The 21,558-nt window shown below is 37.3% G+C and overlaps 1 protein-coding gene across 3 annotated transcripts in view; it reads left to right on the forward strand.

Annotated features, from left to right (window-relative positions):
* CDK19 (cyclin dependent kinase 19) overlaps positions 1 to 21,558 on the forward strand; it is a 103,272-nt gene that overhangs the window by 62,524 nt on the left and 19,190 nt on the right. For 2 of the 3 annotated variants that reach the window (XR_014944126.1, XM_015858727.3), the window contains exons 5-6: positions 10,539 to 10,596; positions 12,108 to 12,239. Coding sequence is in view for 2 of the 3 variants with exons in the window: in XM_015858727.3 (XP_015714213.1) it covers positions 10,539 to 10,596; positions 12,108 to 12,239 (190 nt within the window). In the remaining variant the exon portion in view is untranslated. Of the gene's footprint in view, positions 1 to 10,538; positions 10,597 to 12,107; positions 12,240 to 12,550; positions 14,808 to 21,558 lie in introns of those variants that run through there. The other variant, XM_085541832.1, reaches the window with a different exon arrangement.

Below are 21,558 nucleotides of genomic sequence, written 5' to 3' on the forward strand. Positions count from 1 at the left end.
TGTGTCAGCCCTCGTGGTAGCTGCATCTCCTCACAGCAAGCGGAGGGGCAGCACTGAGCACATGTAGCTTCAAGAGGATCATTGTCTCATGTTGATCTTTGACAAGGTTTGTAATATTGAAGTCTGGTGCTGGATACTGGAATGTCAGTGAATAAAAGAATGCTGTGTTCTGTCTCCTGTTAGGTTTACAGCCTCTTCAAATCTCATCACTGCCTTTTTGTTTCAAATAGTACAGTGCAGCCCCAGGCTCGAGCATTTTGAGCATGAGTGCAGGGTGTTTGCAGAGTGTGCTGGCTCCTCTGAAACTTGGTTTTAATGGTTGCAGATATGCAGCTTGTGTCTCTGTGGTCATCTCCTAAGAAGATGAAGGTAGTCCAGCCTCCTATAAACTCTGATGTCGTAAAACAGTTACTCTTCTGAATTGGAGCATGGCCCCAAGCATTCCAAATTTCCTGGTTACTTTTAAAAGTTTGTAGCTGCTTGTTCAGTTGAAGACACCCCAGGATGGCCTCCAAGGGAAACTAGGAGAAGCCATGTTCTCCAGCTCTGATGATGCAAGTCTGGGTTTGAAGTATTGCTGTTGCTAAAGAACATGGCCTTTGGTGCTCATCTTCTTAACAATAAGGCTGTATCTTATTCCTGCAGATAATGGAAGCCAAGTGATTCCTTCAAAAAGGTCCTTGGAGAAGGATTATGGAAAGATGGAGGTTAGTTGTAGGTCACTGATTTAGTTATTTTCTAATGGCAGAGTTGGTTCTGTAGTATAATAAACACGGAAACTGATCACCTAAGTAAGGATTAGATTCTTCTGCAATTCAGACTCAGCATGAAAGAAGGGTGGGAAGATGGGTCCTCATTTTTTTTTCCTTGAGATTGTGAGCAAAGAAAGACAGCATATCTGAGAAGGGGTTAAATAATCCAAAGTAATGCAGCAGATTTGTAATATGTAATAAACTGGCAGAATATGTAAAAGTTGTCAGAGTTAATTAAACACTATGAAATCCTACTAAGATGTAATTGCTAAAATATTAATATTTTATTTCTGCTTTTCAAAATTTTGGTGAAATTTTCTATGCTAAAATAAAACTAAGTAGGTCTGTAGTTCTGTCCCTTAAGCTGTTTAAGCTATATTCCTATGTCCATTTGCAGACAAAAAGGGATGCTTTTGTGTCCCCACACTCAGTCTGGAAGAAAACTCTCTGAGTAACCTCACTGCTACTTCTTTTTTCACTCTGAAATTTCCATTAAAGAACTTTTAATATTTCAACCTAATTAGATCAATGTAAGCTATCCAAGCAGAATCAGGTTCGTAATGAAAATGGTTTACATTTATATCTATTTTGATATAATTTGATATTATATTTATTGCAGTCAGAAAAGCTTTGACTGTACTAGGCTCCCAGGGGAATGGAGGTATTGGAGTTTTATTGAGAAGTAGTCAGAATGTTGTATACAAACAAGTAAAAAAAAGAGAAACAAAACAATTTTACAGTAGGGGAATTTAGTAACTGGAAAAATTATCAGGCATAGCAATTATGACATCTAATTTTCAGGGTATTGTAACAGGAACAAAGTAATGCAAATAAACAAAGAGTTCCAGCAGTGAGGAGAAAGGTATAAATCACATTCTTATTTTCTTCTCTCAAATTCTCATCCCATGCTTATATCAGTCATAGGTTTTCTTGTTAGTATTCTGTCATGCTTATCTATCTTAGGCTTTTTAAAATGTAAAGGAATAGTATTTGTAGTGTTTCTCACGTGCAAATACTTTCTCAGCTCCTAGTGAAGATTGTGTGAAGGATGTCTAATAATGTGGAGATGCACTAACTTGGCTTGGCTATAGAACTTTGGGGCATTTGATACATCTCCTGAAGACACAGAATAGTTTGTGTACTTTGTTGGAGTGGAATTTGTTCTATCAATTTCCTCTCTGCAAGAGAGGAAGCAGAACATTTTGCTAAATGACTTTTGAGGTGAGTCTCTCTTCTGTTGATTAGCATGATGGGCCTGCGCATCTGCAAGAATAGGGTAGCAGAGACTGTGTAACCAGTCTTGTCTCATGCTGAACTTGCTCCCATAGAGACCAGGCAAGATCCCAGGGCAAAGCCCCAAGTGATTCTTGAGTAGCTGTATAGGTATTTTGCTATGGTGTGTATTGTAGTGTGTTGAAAATCCCAGCGGCAATGTGAATTCAGTATATTATTTGAATATTTGCTTTATGACATTTTATTTTTCATTGGTCATTTATGTTGGTATTTTACTTTGTTTCCATTGATCTTCCCTCTTTGTCCTGATGATTACAAGTAACTTATTATTGAGTTCAAGCATAATGTTGCATAGCAACATAAAGTTTAATTTCTGTCAAATGTTTTATCATCCTCTTTATTATCATTTTTGTTCATTCTTTTCTTTTTCACTTGAACAACATTGTTGTGAAATGAGGTGAAACCATTAGTAGTACATTGTGCAGATTATTATAATAGAAGTGATGCCCAGTGTCCAAAGTTGTCTGGAGTTTTCAGTTTTGTCTTGTAGTAATTTCATGCACCGTTAGCCATAAGAAACCTGAGAGAAATGGTATGTAAAGGAAAGATTGTTTCATTTCTGAGCCTCTACCTAGCCCAAAATTATATTCTCCTCTTTTAACTACTATTAATCCCTAGTGTTTGCAATACATTTCCCAGTGATGTAACTGCAATGACGTTACCCGTTGACTAACCACATAATAGAATTCAGTAAATAATCTTATGTCAACAGCGACCAAATGCATTGAGTTTACAAACTAAATATTCTTTCTAGCCATTGCCTTAGAAACCACTATTTCTAATAAATTTTGAAGCAGTGATTGCATATAAAGGAGCAGAAATGTTTTTACCATTTTTAGAGAGTCCTGACAGGAGTGAGTTTAAAGAATTATTGTCAGTTAAAGTATATGTTAAAATAGCTCTCCCAAGAATGTCCACGCTAGGAAGAATGAAGTAAAACTGAGAAATGATTACTTCACCTGAATGCCGATTTCATTCTAGGGATGGGTATTTTAAGGAGTAACTGAAGGTATAGCAACTTGAATAGAAAGGACTGGATTGTGTATATTTATGTTACGATTTGGTTAAGAAGAATAAGAACTCTTTCCCATGGTAGAATACATTTGTGGCAAGTGTGTTCCTCAACTGAACAGTTCCAGACTGACTCTGTCATCTCATGCACATATTTCCAGTACTATGCGTGTAGCTGCACAATTGCGCAGCCAGGGTGGGAACACTGGGTGTGTAACAGTACTGCAGAAAACTGTGTCCACCTTCATGGCCACTGTGCTTATCAGCATGTAGTGCTGTCAGTGTAGACTTAGCTGTCTGTCAGGAGGTCATAGAGAAGATGAAGCGATTGGAAGAGGTATGTAGAAGGAGGAGGAAGGGGCAGACTCAATTTACAATAAGACATTTTGGTTGAATGATAAGAAATGTTGTAGGGTTTTGTTTTGTCATGAGGGTCATCATACATTGGCACAGGTTTCTCAGAAAGTCTGAAGAGTCTCCATCTATAGGAAACTGCAGCTCTCTTTTTTGTGATTCTCTATAACCTAACTCAATTTCAAAGCCAGCTCTAACATTGAAGCTGGTCCTTCTTTGGGCAGTGTTGAAACCAGATGGCCCCCAGAGGTTCCCTGCAGCTCGAAGTATTGTATGATTTTTGAATGATGCTCCAGGGAAATTCCCAAAGTTCTATGATGGTTTGAATCATTTGGTATTGAAGCCTGTGTAGTTGCCTCTTTGCTGTTGCTTATGGGCTAGATAATTATTTATTCTTTTTAGTATGTGCAGATCTGGACATAGGTTTAGCATTTCTGCTTTTCTTGGCAGAGGGAATTTTTGTAAGAATATATAAACACAAAAATACTTCTTTGATAGCTGGGTTTGATATACAGAGCAGTAATTTTCCCCCTTCAACACAAAATGGGTACAGGCAAGGAATGTGCTTAACCAAAATCCTTATCTAAGACATTCCAAGGAAATATTTTGGATATCTTCTGCACAGTTTGTTCCTAGCAGTGTTTCATTTATGTGCAGGTCCCAGAGCTCAAGATAAATTCTATGCTTCTTGTTGCTACTAGAATTTCTGGTATCTGAAGTTAATGATTATTTTGGTCGTGTCCTTTCATCAGCTATGAAATATATAAGTCCCTGACATTCTTCTGATGCCGTTGTTAATGATGGAATATAATTTCCATCTCTTAAATTTTTTTCTTGCTGTTGTTGGATAGTGGCATACCCCTCCACTCTTTTCTTTTTTGTATACATTACACTTAAAAATAATTCTTATAAGGAGAGTGACTATAGATAAAAAGAACTGTGCTAATACATTTATTATTACCATATTAGTAAATACATACATGTAGATGCATTAAATGTGTTTCTTCCATACTGCGAGTACATTTGAAAATATTTTTGTTGTCCCTGGTGTTCTTCTGATGGTTATCAAGTATGTCTTTGAAACATTTCAAAGATAACAATCTGGCAAAACAGCTGTGAAGTTTTACATGTCCACATTTGTTTGCATTTTCACTTTTAATGCATAATGACTTCTGGATTATTAAAGTTAGTTTAGTTTAGTTTTAAAAGCTTTTTGTGGTTTTCTTTGGGTTCCTGTGCTTTCAAATACTTATTTTGTGTGGTTTTCTACCTCTTCAGATGTACACAAGTTTTGATTTCATTTGAATGGTTATTATTTTAAAATATTTAGCAACTTTTGTAATCTTACTGCATTTTAGGTGATCAATTTTATATTTGAGATGATCAACTTTATATTTGGCCTTGCTCAGTTTGATAATAGAATCCTTGATGATTTTAATAAAACGATAAATATCTTACTGGGATTTGTTAATGTTTCGGTGCACAGGGAAATAGTGAAAGACAACTGTGGATGGGTGGATAATACAAGCTTTAGCATCACCAGAAAATTGACTTAGCTGAAAAAATGAGTTGAAAGTGGTGCTGTGTAAACAGAGCAGTAAGTCTAATAAGAGTTCACACTATGTAGGGCTTGTAATGGGAAGCAGATGTGAAAACATATTTTGCTCTTTATGCTACGTGTTTGTCTTTGCTTCAGGATCATAAGAATGTTGACCAAATGGTGTCCTAAAAAAGAAAGGAAAATGATGATAAAACATTTTCTTTATGTATTTTAGTTTGTGGAAGCAATTGAAATGGAAATGGTAATAATGTGGAGGTTTGCAGTATGCACTGAAATCTTTAAATAAATTGTTCTTTTTCCTTGTTTCCTCCCCCCAGATCCTACATTAATTATTTCTTTTGTTATCAAAAGCAGTAGTAGCTGTATGCAGGATTTGTCAGAATAGTGTAACTGGGTTTGAATAGCATTGGCTTAAGAGCGGAAAGATAAGAGTAAGAATTTTATTTGCATGTTTGTGCAAATGTGATGTGCAGATCAGCAGCTCCCTCTTCATTTATGGCTCTCTGGTCTTGTGAGCAGTGCCCATACAGTGTTATCCCATTTAGGAGCTTTTCATTTGTGGAGTAGTGTACTAAAAAGTGAGCTGAAACCACTACTGCTTTTTCTTTTTTGTCTCATGACTTGAAAGTGCATCTATGTGTCTACACTGTTACTTGCAGATTTTTTACATTAAGACTGGGAAAGACCTAATCACAAGCCAATCTCTTCAGTTTTGGGCAGAGCTTTTATTAGTAAGACTTGCAATATTGCTCACAATAGAAACCTCCTAATTTCAGATTATTCTTTGTCCAGTGATGCATTCCAAAAGGGAAACATTTTTTTTGGACATAAACAATAAAGAATGGTGTATGGAAAGTGCTGTGTCCCTGTGGAGGTTTTCTCATAGGAATGTAATTCTGCACCAAGTCTCTTAAGAACAGTGTCACCGCTATATTTAAGGAGATAACAATAACCATTAAAACTGAAGTATTGCCATCTATTGTTAAGCTCTTGTTCCTGTTTTGCCCTGTTTTGCTCTTTGAAGGCTGTAGATGGTTTCTTTTCCTTCAGCCTTTTCTCTAATCTCCTATTTAAATATTTGAATAGGAGCCCATTGGTTGAGATGTAATGGATGTCCATGTGAGTCCCATTTGTATTTGTATTATTTATTATAACATACTTGTTAGCCCAACATTTTCATTCATCTCCCACCAAGATCTGCTAATTGCTTTGTTTCTACAGTCTCATTGATGCAGAATAGTAAATACTATTAGCTGTGCTTATTGCTTGTAAGTAATCTATTAAGGCAGTCATCAACTTCCCTTTTTTTTCCCCCAGATATTCCAGGTATTTGCTCCAGTTTCTTGTTGCTGTTGACCTTGCTCATTTTGCAAATGCTCTTTAGACAGTCGAACCTCAACTGTATTGCTCAGCAGGGATTTGTCTATTCAATTTTATGGCTGATCTTAAATGTGAGACTTCAAACTCATACTGTTTCTGTTGTTCCTATAGCAACAAATTATGTGGAAAGGCAGCAGTATCGCTTTGCTTTGCAGCTGGTGTTTTGAGCTCACAGCAAGGGAGGAGTTTTGGGAAAATAGGCATTGTATAAACTGGGTTGTAACTTATTCAGAGATAGAGCCATTGCTGAAGCACCTCACCCTTTTTGGAGGAACTGGTTAATGATTTTGAGTAGGCCTTCCCAGTCTTCTTTGAATAAAGTTCTGTTCTCACAGTAATGAGATGTGATTTACTCAAAGTGCCTGATTTTTCTTTTAACTGCTTGGACCTTTTCCCACCTAAAATGAAGTTTTCCATCATCTCACAGCTCTAAAAATTGTTTCAGTAACTTGTGCAGAGTTTATAACCTTCAAAGGTTCTGAACATACCTGGGCTATAGAGCTTTGTAACTTCTCTGTTTGGAATTGTCCAGTAAGTGTGTTGCAGATGACTGTAATTCTAAAGTAGTCTGGGTGACTATCTCAGAGTAAAATGTTTCGACACTTAAAACTCCTATTTAAAACTCCTGGTCTCAGAGATGAGACTAATGCGTTCTTCCTTCTCCAAAAAGCAGAAGTTGTTTGCATTCCCACTAGCAGACCTTTCCCTTACATCTTGACAGCAGTGTTCCATGCTTATTTCCTGGGGACATGTGATGGTTTAATTATCGGTGTTTAAGCAGTTGTCATTTGGTGGGCTTTCTATATGATTTAAGCTCTTTGAAGCTGTTTATTTTGAGTCAATAAAAATCAATGGGCACAGGAACTGGCTATCTTGTATCGTCTTAGAAAGGTGTGTGTTAACTATCAGAATAGTGGTACTCTGCGCAGCTCAGCGTACATGTAGTTAAAATGCTTTACTAACCAGAGAACGGCTCTCATTAGTAGAAGGAACTCTGGAGAGTTCTTATCTATTTGTAATTGATAAACAGGCAGTGAATTTGCTTGTGTGGGAAATAAGTAGGTTTGGATGCTTTCTCCTGACTTGAGGGATTATGCTTGAACCAGAATTTTTCACCTCTTGGAAAGCTGCCACAATGCAAACTGCTTTTTGAGACAATGATCTGCAGACCAGTGGGGACCCTGTGAGCATCTGAATGCTGGCCATAAAATCTTATGTAGGTCACTCTGGAATCAATATGTCCTGTTTATTTCTGGAAACTACAGCAGAAACAAAGAGTACATTAACACTATTTGATAGAGCAAATCATCAGCTACAGAACCCTATTTTTCAACACTGTCACCACCATTAGGTGTGTGTTTTCACTAGCAATGAACAAGAGCCTTCATGGTGCTGTTGTCAAAGTCTGTATTAGCAGAGGTTACCAACCATCACTACTGCAACTGCTGAAAATGCTCTACCTCCCTGTGCTCACATCCACTATTTGGTCCCTGTCAACATTCAGCAAGTGTCAATGAATGCCTTTAGGGCTGGGGTATCCTCCTGAGACTGAAAGAGCCAAGTCTGTTCAGCCTCAAGAATAAGAGGCTCAGGTGGGATCTTACCAGTGTGTATAAATACTTGGTAAGAAGAATTAAAGAAAATTGAGCTGTCCAGTGACACTACAGGAGGCAATGATTGTAAACTACGTTACTGTAAGGGTAGCTGAAGACTCACATAGGTTACCTGGAGAGTGTGGAGGCTCCTTCATAGGAGAAGCTCCAAACCTAACTGGCTGCAGGCCAGAGCAACCTGCTGTAGCTGACCTTGCTTTCAGCTGAGAAGGTTGGACTTGGCAGTGTCTGGAGGTCCTTTCTGAACTCAGCTATTCTGTGATTATCGAGTTTTATGTCAGCAGATGAAACAGAAGTTAGTTATACGTACCAAGTGCTGCTTGAAGAATCTTGTAATATTAAAGATAAAATACAAGTCTTGTGAGTTGTCTTGTGAACCCTGCTTTATCTGCTTAGATTTTAGCTTCCATCTTAGCACAGTTTCTGATATCGCACTGTTTATTTCTCACAACATGCTATTTCTGTGGAGAAAAGAACTAGCAGGGAAATCAGTGTGGTAATTACTTTTTTATCAGTTCTGTTCACTTGACAACTAAATGCATTTTGTAGTGCCTAAAACCCAATCCTGAATCTGATGTTCTATAGAAGTAGTTTCAATTTGTACTCAAGGCACAATCAAGGTTGCTGAGCAGAGGGAAGAATTCTGATGAGGAAACTAAACTGTTGCTGTTCTGATTGGGACGGTTTATCTGTATGATTTATGATGAAGATAAAATGTCATAGTGCTTCACACACTTCCCTTGCTGCCCAGTTTCTGAATAAGCAGGTGATTGTTCTGCTCTCCAGGATACTCTGCGTTGTCTAGTACCTTTGCCTTGAAGTGCAGGATTTTGTTATCTTTAAATATTCCTTTAGAGCAGGTAGAACCTTTATCCTGGATTTGCAGATGACAGTTGACTAAGATCAATTGGCAGAAGCCCTTTCTTGCATTTTAAAATTGGCATCATTATTAATTTACCAACATCGAGCAATTGGTGATCTATTAGCATTAATTAACTTAAGGGAACGAGTGCCTAATGAGTAGGGTTTTTTAGTGGTAGACTTGAAGAGTTTTAACTTGCAATTTAATCAAACTAGCTGTTGCCTTCCTTAAGAAGGGAGAATATTTTCCCTTCTCTGTGGTTTCTGAAAGTATGGTGAGGAATGAAAGAAAAGGGAAATATTCTGCGATTTAAAAGAAAAAAGTAATGCAGGAGATGGTGCTCGTTTCTTAAGTGCACAGGACTGAAAGAGAGGCAGTGGCATATGGGACAGTTAGAAAGAGATGGGAAAGAGGAAACTGTGGCTGGAGTCAGGAAAGAAGCAATATCTAGAACTCAGCAGAGGTAGGAAGGGGGAACGACTTAATTGGGCCAGATAGTATGGAGGATAAATAGCTGAAGTAGCAGTGTTTGGTGTGTTTGTTTTATCTGGGGGGAAGGAATGAGAAAGGGGGAAGAAAGGAAAAATGTAAAGAAATGAGGGCTTGATAAATGTAATAATTAACTGTAACTTTTAGCCAAACTTGTAACTGTAGTTTGAATGTATTTTTTCAGTTTGATAATAGCAAGTGTATAGAAATCAAGAAGTGAAGGGAGATTCTGATGTCTCTGATTCTTGAACAAATCCTGTTTAGGCAGACCTCTTCAGACTCTGGGGGTTGTGAATAGTGTATTAAAATATAATTGATGTTTGGATGAAAGCCTTCCAAAAGTTCTGTTTGGAAGTTTATGCATTTCTTCATAGAAATCACTTAATGTTTTCAATCTTGTTCAGTTTTATTTTGCAGCTGTTAAAACAATGGGGCAAAAGCTTCCAAGGAATGCCTATTGATGTGTGAGGGAATCTAGATCCTAATTGCCAAACAATTGCTGTGATGTCATGTGCAGATTTTATATGATGTTCACAAACAGCTTGTTGGGAACAACTCTAAAACTGCATAAAATGCCTATAAGGAAAAATCTACCGGTAGAGATTTCATCTACAGTGCAAAAAGCTTGGGATGTAACTCTCTGTATATATTCCTGTTTTACATGTTATTATAGCATAAAATCAACTTTGTGAAAAAAAGAAAGTTTTTGCAGACATAGTTTTTAGCATTTATACACCAAAACAGTCATAGTTCTAAAAGTCTCACTATATGTTACAGAAGCAATTCTTGGCTATACATTTGCATACTAATATTTGATGTAATTTTATATAAGCTCTACTGGCAAAAGATAGATCTTGCCAGATTTTTGATGTATACTGTAAACATCACCTATTGTAATGTTTTCCCATGGAAGAAAATCCCACTAATGAACATGACTGTTCTGGTAAAACATGGGAATGCAAACACAATAAAAGATTACAATTCTTATTGTGAAATGTCAAACTATTTCACAGTGTTTTCTTTTTAATTGTGAAATTGGCAACTGGGCATTAATACCAAATGTTGGCAAAACAAATGTCTGGTAATTGTAGATATGTAAGAATACTTTAACTTTGAAAATGGCTTTTTTTTAACAGAATAAGTGTAGTTGTTTGGTTTTTTTTTGTGCCTAAAAGTAATCATCAGAGGTCAGTCAACTAAATGTTCTGCTTTTCATTTCCCAGAAACCAGCAAACATCCTGGTAATGGGAGAAGGTCCTGAAAGAGGAAGAGTCAAAATAGGTAAATATTTTGAAAAAGATTTCATTGCACAGCTAAGATTAGTCTCTATAGCATTGTTGTGTAAGAACAAATACAGTATACTAAGTATTTTTATGTTATCATCAGCAGCATGTTTGCAGAGGTCTGCAGCTTCGCTATGCAAAAGCTCCTTGGCTATCAAAGTAGGGAACAACAATGATGTTTTTTTTATCACAAATTTCATTACCTTTGCAGCTCTTAAGCTTTAATCATGTGGTTCTATGCCTTTTTTTAAAAAATAAAGCATGTGGTAAACACAAAGAAGGAGCCTCGTTTCTGTTTGTTTATTGTTGTTGCATTTGGAAATGATGGGTTAACCATCTTCTATTCATATATTTGTACTGGTGTGGGTGACTGCAAGAAAAATCCATCATTTCGCAACTTTGGAAGCAGAAAGATTCAGACAAAGCTTGGGTAGAAGATAAATCACACATTTGGATAAGGTGTGATTTTTTTTTTTAATACACCTCCAGATTTCATGCTTTGTTTGTCTGGCATTTTTTAATGTTACAAACTTGCTCTAAAGAGAATTTATGTACGTGAAATCAGTGCATACAATTAAAATACGCCTCTGGAACAGTGTACACTAGCAAATTTCATAAATTCGTATTTTCTGACCTTCTCTGAAGGAGTAGAATGGAAAGCAATCTATACTGTAGTCATTTTGTTTTTGCATTTTAGATAAATGTTTAGCAGTCACATGAGCTGTCATTTCAGTACTTTGCACAATTTTGTGTGTAAAAATGGAAGAGAAAGAGCACACTAGACTTAGAGGCTTACTTCTTTTGGATTTGCATCTCAAAACTCTTTTCTGACCCAATTTTTACAATAGCTATTATTTCATCTACATTGCCCACTTTGGATGTGATTATCCTACTTTATCTTCAGCTTCATTACTTAACTGAAAGAGCGAAAGGGAGAGGAGTGGAGGGTTCTGCACTGATCTAAGTCACCTCTCTGTTGACAGCAACAGGGCCTCAGGGAACAGCATGGAGCTGTGTCAGGGGGAGGTCAGCTTGGGGGTTAGGGAAAGGATGTGTAACAGAGGGCAGTGGCTTGGAACAGGCTGCCCAGGGCAGTGGGCACAGCTTCAAGCTCATGGAGTTCAAGGAGCACTTGGGCAAGACTTAGACATTGTCCTTGTGGGTCTCTTCCAACTTGGGATATTATCTGATTCTATAAGCATTGCCGGTTTCTTACCTAGTGCTTCTGTTATGGATTTATTTAAATAAATCAGTATCTGTATCACTTATAGTTAAATGGTACCATGGTGGAAACACTTGCGTGTCATCTTTTGTAGTCTTATAAAGGAAATAAATGTAGCCTAAGATAAATTTGGCCTAGTATTGTTATGAGTAATTTGTTGATTACTTAGAAACTCGAATTTGTGAATTTCAACAATTTTGAACTTTGGTCCTGATTGTATTCTTGGAATGTTGTTGAAATCTGACTTGCTATTTGGAGTAAGATTGTTTTTGTTCTGTCTTTCCCAGCTGATATGGGCTTTGCCAGATTGTTCAATTCGCCTTTGAAGCCATTGGCAGACTTGGATCCAGTTGTGGTGACATTCTGGTACAGAGCTCCAGAGCTGCTACTTGGAGCCAGACATTACACAAAGGCTATTGGTAAGTTCTTGTGTTTAAGTTTTCTAAGGGAGGGTGGCCTTAGAGTAGATATGACAGTCAGCTGACTAGCCAGTTTTTTCTCTTTTTTTTCTCCATGAAGTAGCTGTAGGTCAGCTGATCCAGGTCAGTACTCAGGGTGAAACTCATTGAAGAATTGGCACTTCTATTTTTTTTAATTTGTTATTTTCATTATAAATTCAGGTTAGCATTACACATTTAAAATGCACGAGTTCTTTCTTGTTACTTTTTTCTAATAAAAATACTGTTTACATCAGTCTACAAAGTTTTCTGATGTGAGTTTAATCTTCTAGCATCTTTAAAAAGGAAAGACCTACAACTGATAAGTGGTTTTCATCTGGGGTACACTATGTCTACATGCTTCTGTGAAGAGTATGGTTTGATAAGGAGAGTCTTATGGACTGTATACACTCTGCAGATTCTGCACTCTGAAGTGCACAAGAGATATCTAGGTTAATGTATCAGAGATATTGCTTCCTCTGCAGTTCTTTTTCTGTTGAAAGGGATTAAATTTCCCTTGTGTATGTGGAGGTGGCTTTCTTTGCAGTTGCAGGCATTTTCCTCTCATAGAAATGTTCAGAAATACTATGTGGGCTTCTGGTCAGAAAGCTACAATGTTTGCCATGATCAATTAGTATCTTAGTTGAATGTTCACTTGTGTAGACCTGTGTTTTTAAGTAAGGTCTGACAGTCTGAAATAACTCCTGTTTATCAAACTGCACCCTCATGCACTGAGAATACTGAAAAAGTTTAAACATTGAATGAACTGTCATCTGACTTCTTTGACGTGGACTTTCACATCAGATTTCTGTACTGCTCTTGTCTGCCATTTAGAATCCAGTGCGAGATTATCTGAACTGAACAAAATGCTTGTTTGTTCAACTTGCCTTTCCAAATGTGTGGGAACCATGGAAAAGGTTATGAGGGCTTCTGCATAACTACAGTCAAGGAGCGCAGTTCAGTAATGCTAAATACTAAAGTGGCCTGACTTTGATCCACAAGCATTAAAAAATGGGGATATCTATGGTGAATCTACTGGCTGTGTTCCTGTTGATACAGCCAATAGATGAGACTGATGCTTCATTACTCTATCGTTCTATGGTTATCACAGCTAAGGCTGCCACTGATTACACGTACCCAAACAGTCCTTCCTTCTTCCTTATTAGATGATTTAGGAGATGACGTGTAGTATCTGTGTGAAGAAATTTACCTCAACATCTTCCAGAAACCTTTGCAAGGTCCTTGAGATGAGTGTGTTCACATCCTGTTTATTCTCCCTGATGCTATAGTCTGTGTAACTCCTCCCACAACTCAGAATCACAGAATTATCAGGGTAGGAAAAGACCTAGAAGATCATCTAGTCCAACCAACTCCTTTTGCTGAGGTCCTAAGTTACTTGGTTCTTGTCCTGAGGGTTCTGCATCTTATACTAGGACAGGGAAGAGGAGTCACTGTGGAACTGTAGAGGGTGATGCTACTGCAGAGAGATCTGGGTTGACCTATTTCTAAGAATTTTATTTCTTGTATCAGATCCACACCCATAAATCTCCAAGAGGGTTGTGAATGGGTAGCATACGTGGCATGCAGTGTGAGTAATGAGGGCATTCAGAATGATTTGGCTAACAAAATAAATGTGGAAATGGAAACAAGGAGAGATGCAGGGTGAGGTGAATGAAAGATTAGAGGAGCAAGTTAAATGAAGAGGAAAGAAAGATGTGTGGAGGTGATCTTCCCTTTGAGGTAAGGGGAAAAAGTTGGTAGCAGAATGACAGCAGTGATGTTTGTGCATTTAATGAGTCCAGTCTTATGTTTTGCTTCTAGCCTTGTATGCAACTGTAACAAAGCTGCCTTAGTGAGCTCATCATGCTACTGAGAGTTGCAGGTTAATATGTGAATGTTTTTGGCAGAGGTACGACTCTTAAAGCCCTATTAAATCTCTGTGCAATAAATAAAATTATTTTAAAATTACATAATCCTCAGGAGCCCCAGTGCATCACTTTAATAATCACTCATAAATTATGTAAGATTCTCATTTAACTGCTATTCACTTGAATATATGCATTTAGAATAAGGACAATTTGATACACTAACTTGTGAAAAAGTATGTTTTGGTGTAGCTTCTAATTTTACGGAGCTATTTTCTTGTGCATTGTATATAATATAATTTTGTGTGTTCCATAAATATCAGTGAAATCAGTCTAAAAACACTGTCATATCAGCTTTGGTCTGTTCAAGTTTTGAACTTTGAGAAATGCTTTTGTTTGAATTTACTAGAAATGCATTGTAATCAGTTCTCTAATGCAACACACGAACGTAGCAACGTTCGTAATTCAGATATTTGCTTAAGTTTTTATGGACTTTATTCTTAATGTTTTTGGTTTATTTTCTATACTCTGTATCTCATACTTCCTTCCTTATTGTAGCTTCACATATAATATTCTTAACAGAAAGTGTGCTTCTGGAATTATTAGCAGTATACTCACAATACCCTGGCCACTGCCTACTGTAGTCTGGTATATTTATTTTCTTGTAATAAAACCTTCAGATATACTTTCTGGCACGTGATCCTTGTGTATGACCAGAGAATGAAAATAGAATTTGATTTTTGTCTCAGATGTGATTTTGTGTGTGTGTGTGTCTTGTTTTCTGAGCCTGGTGTTAGTTACATTTTGTAGACTTGACATTGGTGAAGAATTGGGCTCAGCACTGTCTGCTTAGAAGGAATTAGGTATAACATAAAACTACATATAAACATATTTCATTTTTACTGACATTTTTTCCCTATATTGAACGTGTTCCTTCATCCTTATGAAAGATTGTACTTTTCATTTATTTGCTGGCTGAACAAGGGGTGGTTCATCACAAATATCATATTTTGAGGAGACTCAGGTGTCAGGAAAATAGTGTTGCTGGAAACAGGGAAATAGCTTTGGCTTACTGCATGTTGAAAAGGTGGTAAAAAGCCCATGTTAGAGTCATTCACATGGAATAATTTTTAGCTTCCTGAACTGTGAACATTTGTAATCTAAGCCCTACTTGTTAATGAAGTTTCCTACATAATCTGCTGCCACAGTTTCAACTGACTTAGAAGATGAATACAAATAGGGAAGAATGGTATTAAGGAAGCTAAAGGTCACTTTCTGTTGTTACCACAATATAAATCTATACTAAATTTATTGTATAACGTGGAAACTTTGGTCTGCATTTCCAGCACCATAATTCAAAACCAGAATCAGTTTCCATGTGTTCAGCTGATCTTAATACTCTAACAGAGAAGTAAAACATGCAAAGAAAGTTACTTTGAACAAACTTCAGGTGAAACCATGTAACTGGGAAAGTATGAAATGCTTGTGATTATGCTGACATTAATAAAATTACTGAACTTTCAGAAAGTTTCCAGCACTGTAGAAAAGTGCTTTTCTATTCAAAATACTAAAGAAATAAGGGTGAAGTGTGGCAAAGATGCCTGTACTCCAATTTTAAGTAGGACTACTAAGAACTTCTAATCATAGGCTATTAAGAGAACGTGACACTCTCTACTCCGGTTTGTTGTTGGACATCTTAGAGCAGTATATCAAGGAAATCACATAGTTAAGGCTTGTTTTTTTATCAAGCTGTAGTTCATGTAGTTAGCAGTGCTATCAAATGACATTATCTTACTTCTCCTTTCCACTTGCCTTAACTAAAGAAACAGAGTATGTGATAAACATTATCATGTGGCTTCTACAATTTTATCTTGTTAGGATTTTGTTGGCAGAAGGGTTCTTCAGTGATCCTTCAGCAGTCCATTTAGTAAGAAAAAAAGAAACAAACCTGTTCTGCTTCAGAAAAGGAAAGGATTGCTTATTTAGAAAAAATAGATCTGAACCAAAAAATGTCTCTGTAAGTTAATTAGCCTGAGTTAGTTAATTTGTTTAATTCACTTACCTAGCTTGCAAGTCAATAGCATTGTCAGCAGTAGCCATGTGGGAACATCATTTTTGAGCCTAAACAAGGTGTACGTGTGGAAAACTTGTAATTTAAAGCTTGGGCAGTGCACTGTCACCTCATTCTGTTTCCAGATGAAGATATGGATATGGAAGCTGGAAATGTGTAAAAGGTATAGTGTGTTATCAAATGCCTTTGAATGTAAATGTCCCAGGAAAATGTTAAGTGTATCAAAGGGAATTAGTCTATAATGAATGCTGAGGTCCATTTGAGCTCCAGCAACTTAGTTCAACATTATGCAGGAAAGAAGAAAGAGAGAAATATCTGGGGTGTATTATGTAGGATTTAGGATGGATATATATACATGTGTGCTCCACATTGCCTGTACGTCAAGTCCCATGCATTCTGAATGCATCAGCTGTATGTACTCACTATGTGTGCAGAGATTGTTGGCATACTGGCCGGGCTGTGAGGCCTATCAACATCTTGAACGAGTGCCTCAGCTTCTTCTGGATCTGGGAGAGGGTTGGTAGGAAGAGTTAAGACCTATCTGAAGGATCTGATAAACCTGAAATTACAAATGGAGCCAACCAGAAGACTTGGGGAAGAAAAAAAATTGCAGACAGAGAAAGTTCCACACCTGTGGTCTGTGAGCCCATAGGAACGTGGGGGGAGGGGGAGTGCTTTGTATGTACCTGAGATGATTAAGAAGAGTAAATCGGTAACCAGAATGGAAGGTAACTTCTGATTGCTACATAGTGATCTGTGTTACTTTATTTTTTTATTTTATTTCAGGATGTTAAAGGGTTGTTGGAAAACTAGAAAAGAAGTAGTAAAGAAGTTGAGTAAATACTGATTTATGCACTCTGAAAAGGAAACTCAGGATACACTAGGAAGGGAGCCTTGTTCCTGCCCTGGGTGTTGTTGTATGACATAGGATTGGATTCAGATAGTATTTTATCATGAACTTATTTGGGCATATGGTAAATTGATTTCATTTTGATAATCATGGCTGTTCTTTTTCTGAGGAGCAAAACCTTTAAATACTGAAGATTAATTGTTGCTCTTTTATCTAGTTATTGCAGGTGCTGTATGGCCTACTGCTGCTTTTTTGTTTTGCTTCACCGTGCTCTCTAAAATATTATAAATGTTTCTTCTTTTAAGGTCATAATTTACTATACTCCACAATCTTATTGTAGCAGTCACCAGAAAATGCAAAGTATTTATGAGCAGGTCCTTTAAATAGAACATTTTAATGCAACATTAGTTAGTATTTTGTGAAAGTTGGGATGCTGACAGTGGCTTACAGGATATAATCCACAGGACTGTTAGACTGTTTGACACATTTGAATGGCTTCAAGATTCAGCATTCCATTTTTCTAATTGCTCTATTGCCCTCTCTTCCTAAACATATTGATGTTTGAAAGTAAGGTGGTAAAGCCCATAGCTGTTTTCAGCTCTGGAGAGTCTAGTGTATGTGTTGAAGTGTATACTAGCTTAAGAGTTAGGAGAGTAAGAACTGGGACTTACAGTGTAGTGGGTCAGACCCGTCTCTGATGTAAATCCAGGGGAAGTACTCTAATGTGGGGCAGACAGTGAAATGTTATCTTGTACTGCAGTAAGCTGGGTCTCAGGAGACTTAGATTTAAATGCGGATTCAGTCCCACATGTTGAATATAGCTTACGGCATGTCATTTAACCCATCCCATGTGTTGCTTCGTTATCTGTAAAGTGAGAATACTACTTAATGCTACTGTCCTGAAGATAAAATCAGTTAATAGGGAGCTCCACTAAGTGGTAAGGTGCTTGTTACTTTGTTTTTTCTTCTTCTTTCACAAGACTGATTTTATTTTCTTAAATGAAATGTGAGGTTGCCCTTTAAAAATCCAAAAGACTGTTACAAAACCTAGTTCTGTAAATACTTTATGCTAGCCAAATAGTGTAGTAATGAAGGCTTTTAAAGTGCTGTGTTTACTACTGTATCTAAAAAACTCACGTAAATTGGGTGTAGAACGTGTTTGAAACCCAAGTGTCTGCCATCACAACAAGGTGCAGTTGAATATTTTAGCTAATTCATCAGTTTGATCTTGAGGCACAATTATTTCCGTGATATCAACTGAAACTTTCAACACTGCCATACTGATTCAGTAGAATGACTTATTACTGGGACAGCTGGGATTGCTTCATAAGTAGACTTCTTGGTAGTGACTATAAATGACAGCAGAATTACATTTCACAGCCATTTATTTCATTGCCTATTCAATATAGTTGCATATAATTATGTAGGAGTTACTCTCTGTGCCTGATTAGAAATAGCTTTTGAGGTTGAACTCCTTAGTAACAAGTGTTTAGATACTGTCATCTGTTGAGTAGGAAAAAGAAGCCTCTCTGTGCAACTAAGAGGCACAATTTCTTTGTGTGTATTCTCTGCTGTCTGAAATAAGGTGTAGGCGTAAAAAACTTTAATAACTCCTAGAAAAGACTGACTAGGCTTGTGAAATGGAAGAGGCCATGATGGTACCCTTTGTACATGTTCTTTGTACAAACTCAGACTACTAGATTGGCAGGTCTTTTGTTCATTTTAGCTCTAGTTGTTGACAGGCCAGACCTAGTAAAAGTAGTTGTAATGGTTCCTGACACAAGCCAAGTGAGAGTAATCAGCAGAATATAGACTCATTGTCCTTCTGTGTTTAGCATAGAGTTAACATCCAAAGAGCTCCAGTGTGTACAAAACAGCTAAGATATTCTGTTACAGAATTCTATGTTTAGTTAGGCATGAGAAAAAAAGTGTATTTCTTTTGCACTGAAGTCTTCTCATTTACTACAGTTCAGAATAGTGCAGGAAATAGCACCGATTTTCTGATGTGCTGAGCTATTTGTGGTATATAGATTGTACAATACTGGACATGTGTTATCTGCAGTGAAGAGCTAAAATGGAAAAAAAAAATAAATAAATGGAGAAGGGAGTGGAAATTAACAGCAAAACAGCATAAGGAATCAGGAGTTCCTGGCCTTCCTGTTGTATGGGTAGTTGATACTGTTGATCAGTTTTTGCATGTAATCGAGGTGAATACTTGAAGGTGTGGATGTTCCCTGAAAAACTTGGTAAGTTCTGTTTTACCAAACAGCTGCAAAATTTGCCAGTTCTGAATTCCTTCCATGCTGTAGGAAGAAACAGTAACAACTTCTGTATTATGTCTAACACTTTGCAGCTTAAAAGGCTCTTGTGACCTGTGTGATGGACGCTTTCATACTTCCTTTACTTTGCTGTGTTTGTTTGATATTTGGAAGGGGATGTAGTCCTTGAGCTGCAGAGCCCTGTGTGCTTTGATGAGTTGTCACTGAAAGAACATTTTTCTTCTGCTTTTGTTTCCCTGAAAGCTTTGACAGCCTGCCAGAGTAACACTTGGCCCCTATGAGGTATAAGCAGTGCAGTTGCTGGAATGAAAACAGCAGCACATGCATTACTGCGTCTTGGAGGTACCGGAGCTGTCATAACAGAAATAACCCTCTGCCTTCTCTGGTGCATCCAAAGGCTTAGGATTAGGGAAAAAGCACTTCTGTAAGTGTCACACTTCCTCACCACAACTCAGCACTTGTCCCAGTGACCTCATTTCCTTGTCCTGAAGTGACATCACCTGACACTGGGATTCACCACGTTTTCAGGAAGAGGAGGGGACAGAAGATGCTTTCATACAGCCATTGGTTCTGTTCTTTCTTTCAAGGATGCTAGCCTGCTCTACTGCTGGCTGATGTAGTTAACCTGTAATTTATATAGTAGCAATCTTGGAATCACAACTGAAGAGGTGTGTGTATGTGTGATTTGATGGTAAAAACATATAGGATTTGGGTGGAGATGTGATTTGGGAAGACAAGTGCTAAAAATTCTTACAGGTTTACTTTGTTCTGTTTATTTCTTTTAAAATCAAGTATTAGGAACTTAGAAAAAAAGTTGCTAGTGCTGGTGAAAGTTCAGTTATTGTGCTTTATGGTCCAGTTGCTGATAGGATTGTCTTGAGAATGCCTGTTTGAGAATGCATGAAGAAAGTTGGAAGTTGTATACAGAACAATGAATGTGCAATTTACAAATTCTTGAAATGTGAAGGTCTGCAAATTGAAGATTTGAATTCCTCTAGGTAGAATTTTTGCTTACATTTGTATTTTTGCTGCACAAGAGTATGTATTAGGGCCTTCTATCCTACTGCCACTCCCCATACTAAGTCTGTTGTACCTGCGTACATCTTAAGTTGGATCAGGGGAAGTTTAAATCGGATATCAGGAGGAATGTCTCCATAGAAGAGTGGAGTCCCGATTCTTGGACATGTCTAAGAGATATGTGGATGTGGCAATAAGGGACATGGTTTATTGATGTGACTTGGTAGGCTGGGTTGAAATTTGGTTTTCATGATATTGAAGGTCTTTTCCAACCCAGATGATTTTGTGACTGGACAAATCAATATTCGCTTGAAAAAAGATATGTTTGTTGGCCAGCACAGCCTCCTCTCAGGTTTCTAATCTCTTGGGATATTTGTTTTCCTTGCCTTGATTTGAAATTTTGGTGAATCTTTTTCATGGTAGCTCTTACATGTGTCCTGGGTTACTTTATTTGGGCTGTGAGAATGTGATAAACTAGATAATGGTTAGCCTGCTTGTTGCATCAACTCTTGATGAGAAGCTGTATTTTGGCATCCATGTGGTACTCCCTTCCCTTACCAGCATTCAGACGTATTCTATGGTCTAGAATTTGTGTTCGAATGAAAAGAAATCCAAGCTGATTGAGGTAGTGTTGCTATTTAATGAAACCTTCCTAATAATGAATTGCACCAACTGGTTGCTGCCAAGCAGCTGTTTTTCTAATTCTTAATTCATTTTCTTCAATGGAGTTTTATTAAAGAATAACCAAGATTTATTAATGCATTTCTTTTCCTGGATACAGTTAATAAATATAAAGTGTTTCTTTTGTCTTGGTATCTGTCCTGTCTTCAAATGAAACAGTTAATATGCATGGGAAAAGAAATTTCATTATGAGAATCAAGGCTATTGCTCAATAAACTTATTGTCTTAAATTTCTTAAAGGATGTTTCCAAAATACCAGAGTAAATACAGAAATTAGATAGTTCTGCCATAGAAATGAAGGAATATGTGAGTACTTGTGTACTTAATCCACCCTATATTGCCATCCTTTTGTACTTGCTCCTTGGCCACAGCACACAAGTAGAGTGGGTCATGCAGGATTTTCTCAGATTTACCAGCTGACCTATAAAGCTATTAGTGTTACAGGTTTTAAAACTGGGATGTGGACAGACATAAAAATATTCTCATAATCTTTGTATATGTATGGCAGGTCTGCATATCAGTCACAACTGACCATCTT

Source organism: Coturnix japonica, chromosome 3, assembly GCF_054131305.1.
Source record: "Coturnix japonica strain WE chromosome 3, WE-NBRP24, whole genome shotgun sequence".
NCBI lineage: Eukaryota > Metazoa > Chordata > Aves > Galliformes > Phasianidae > Coturnix > Coturnix japonica.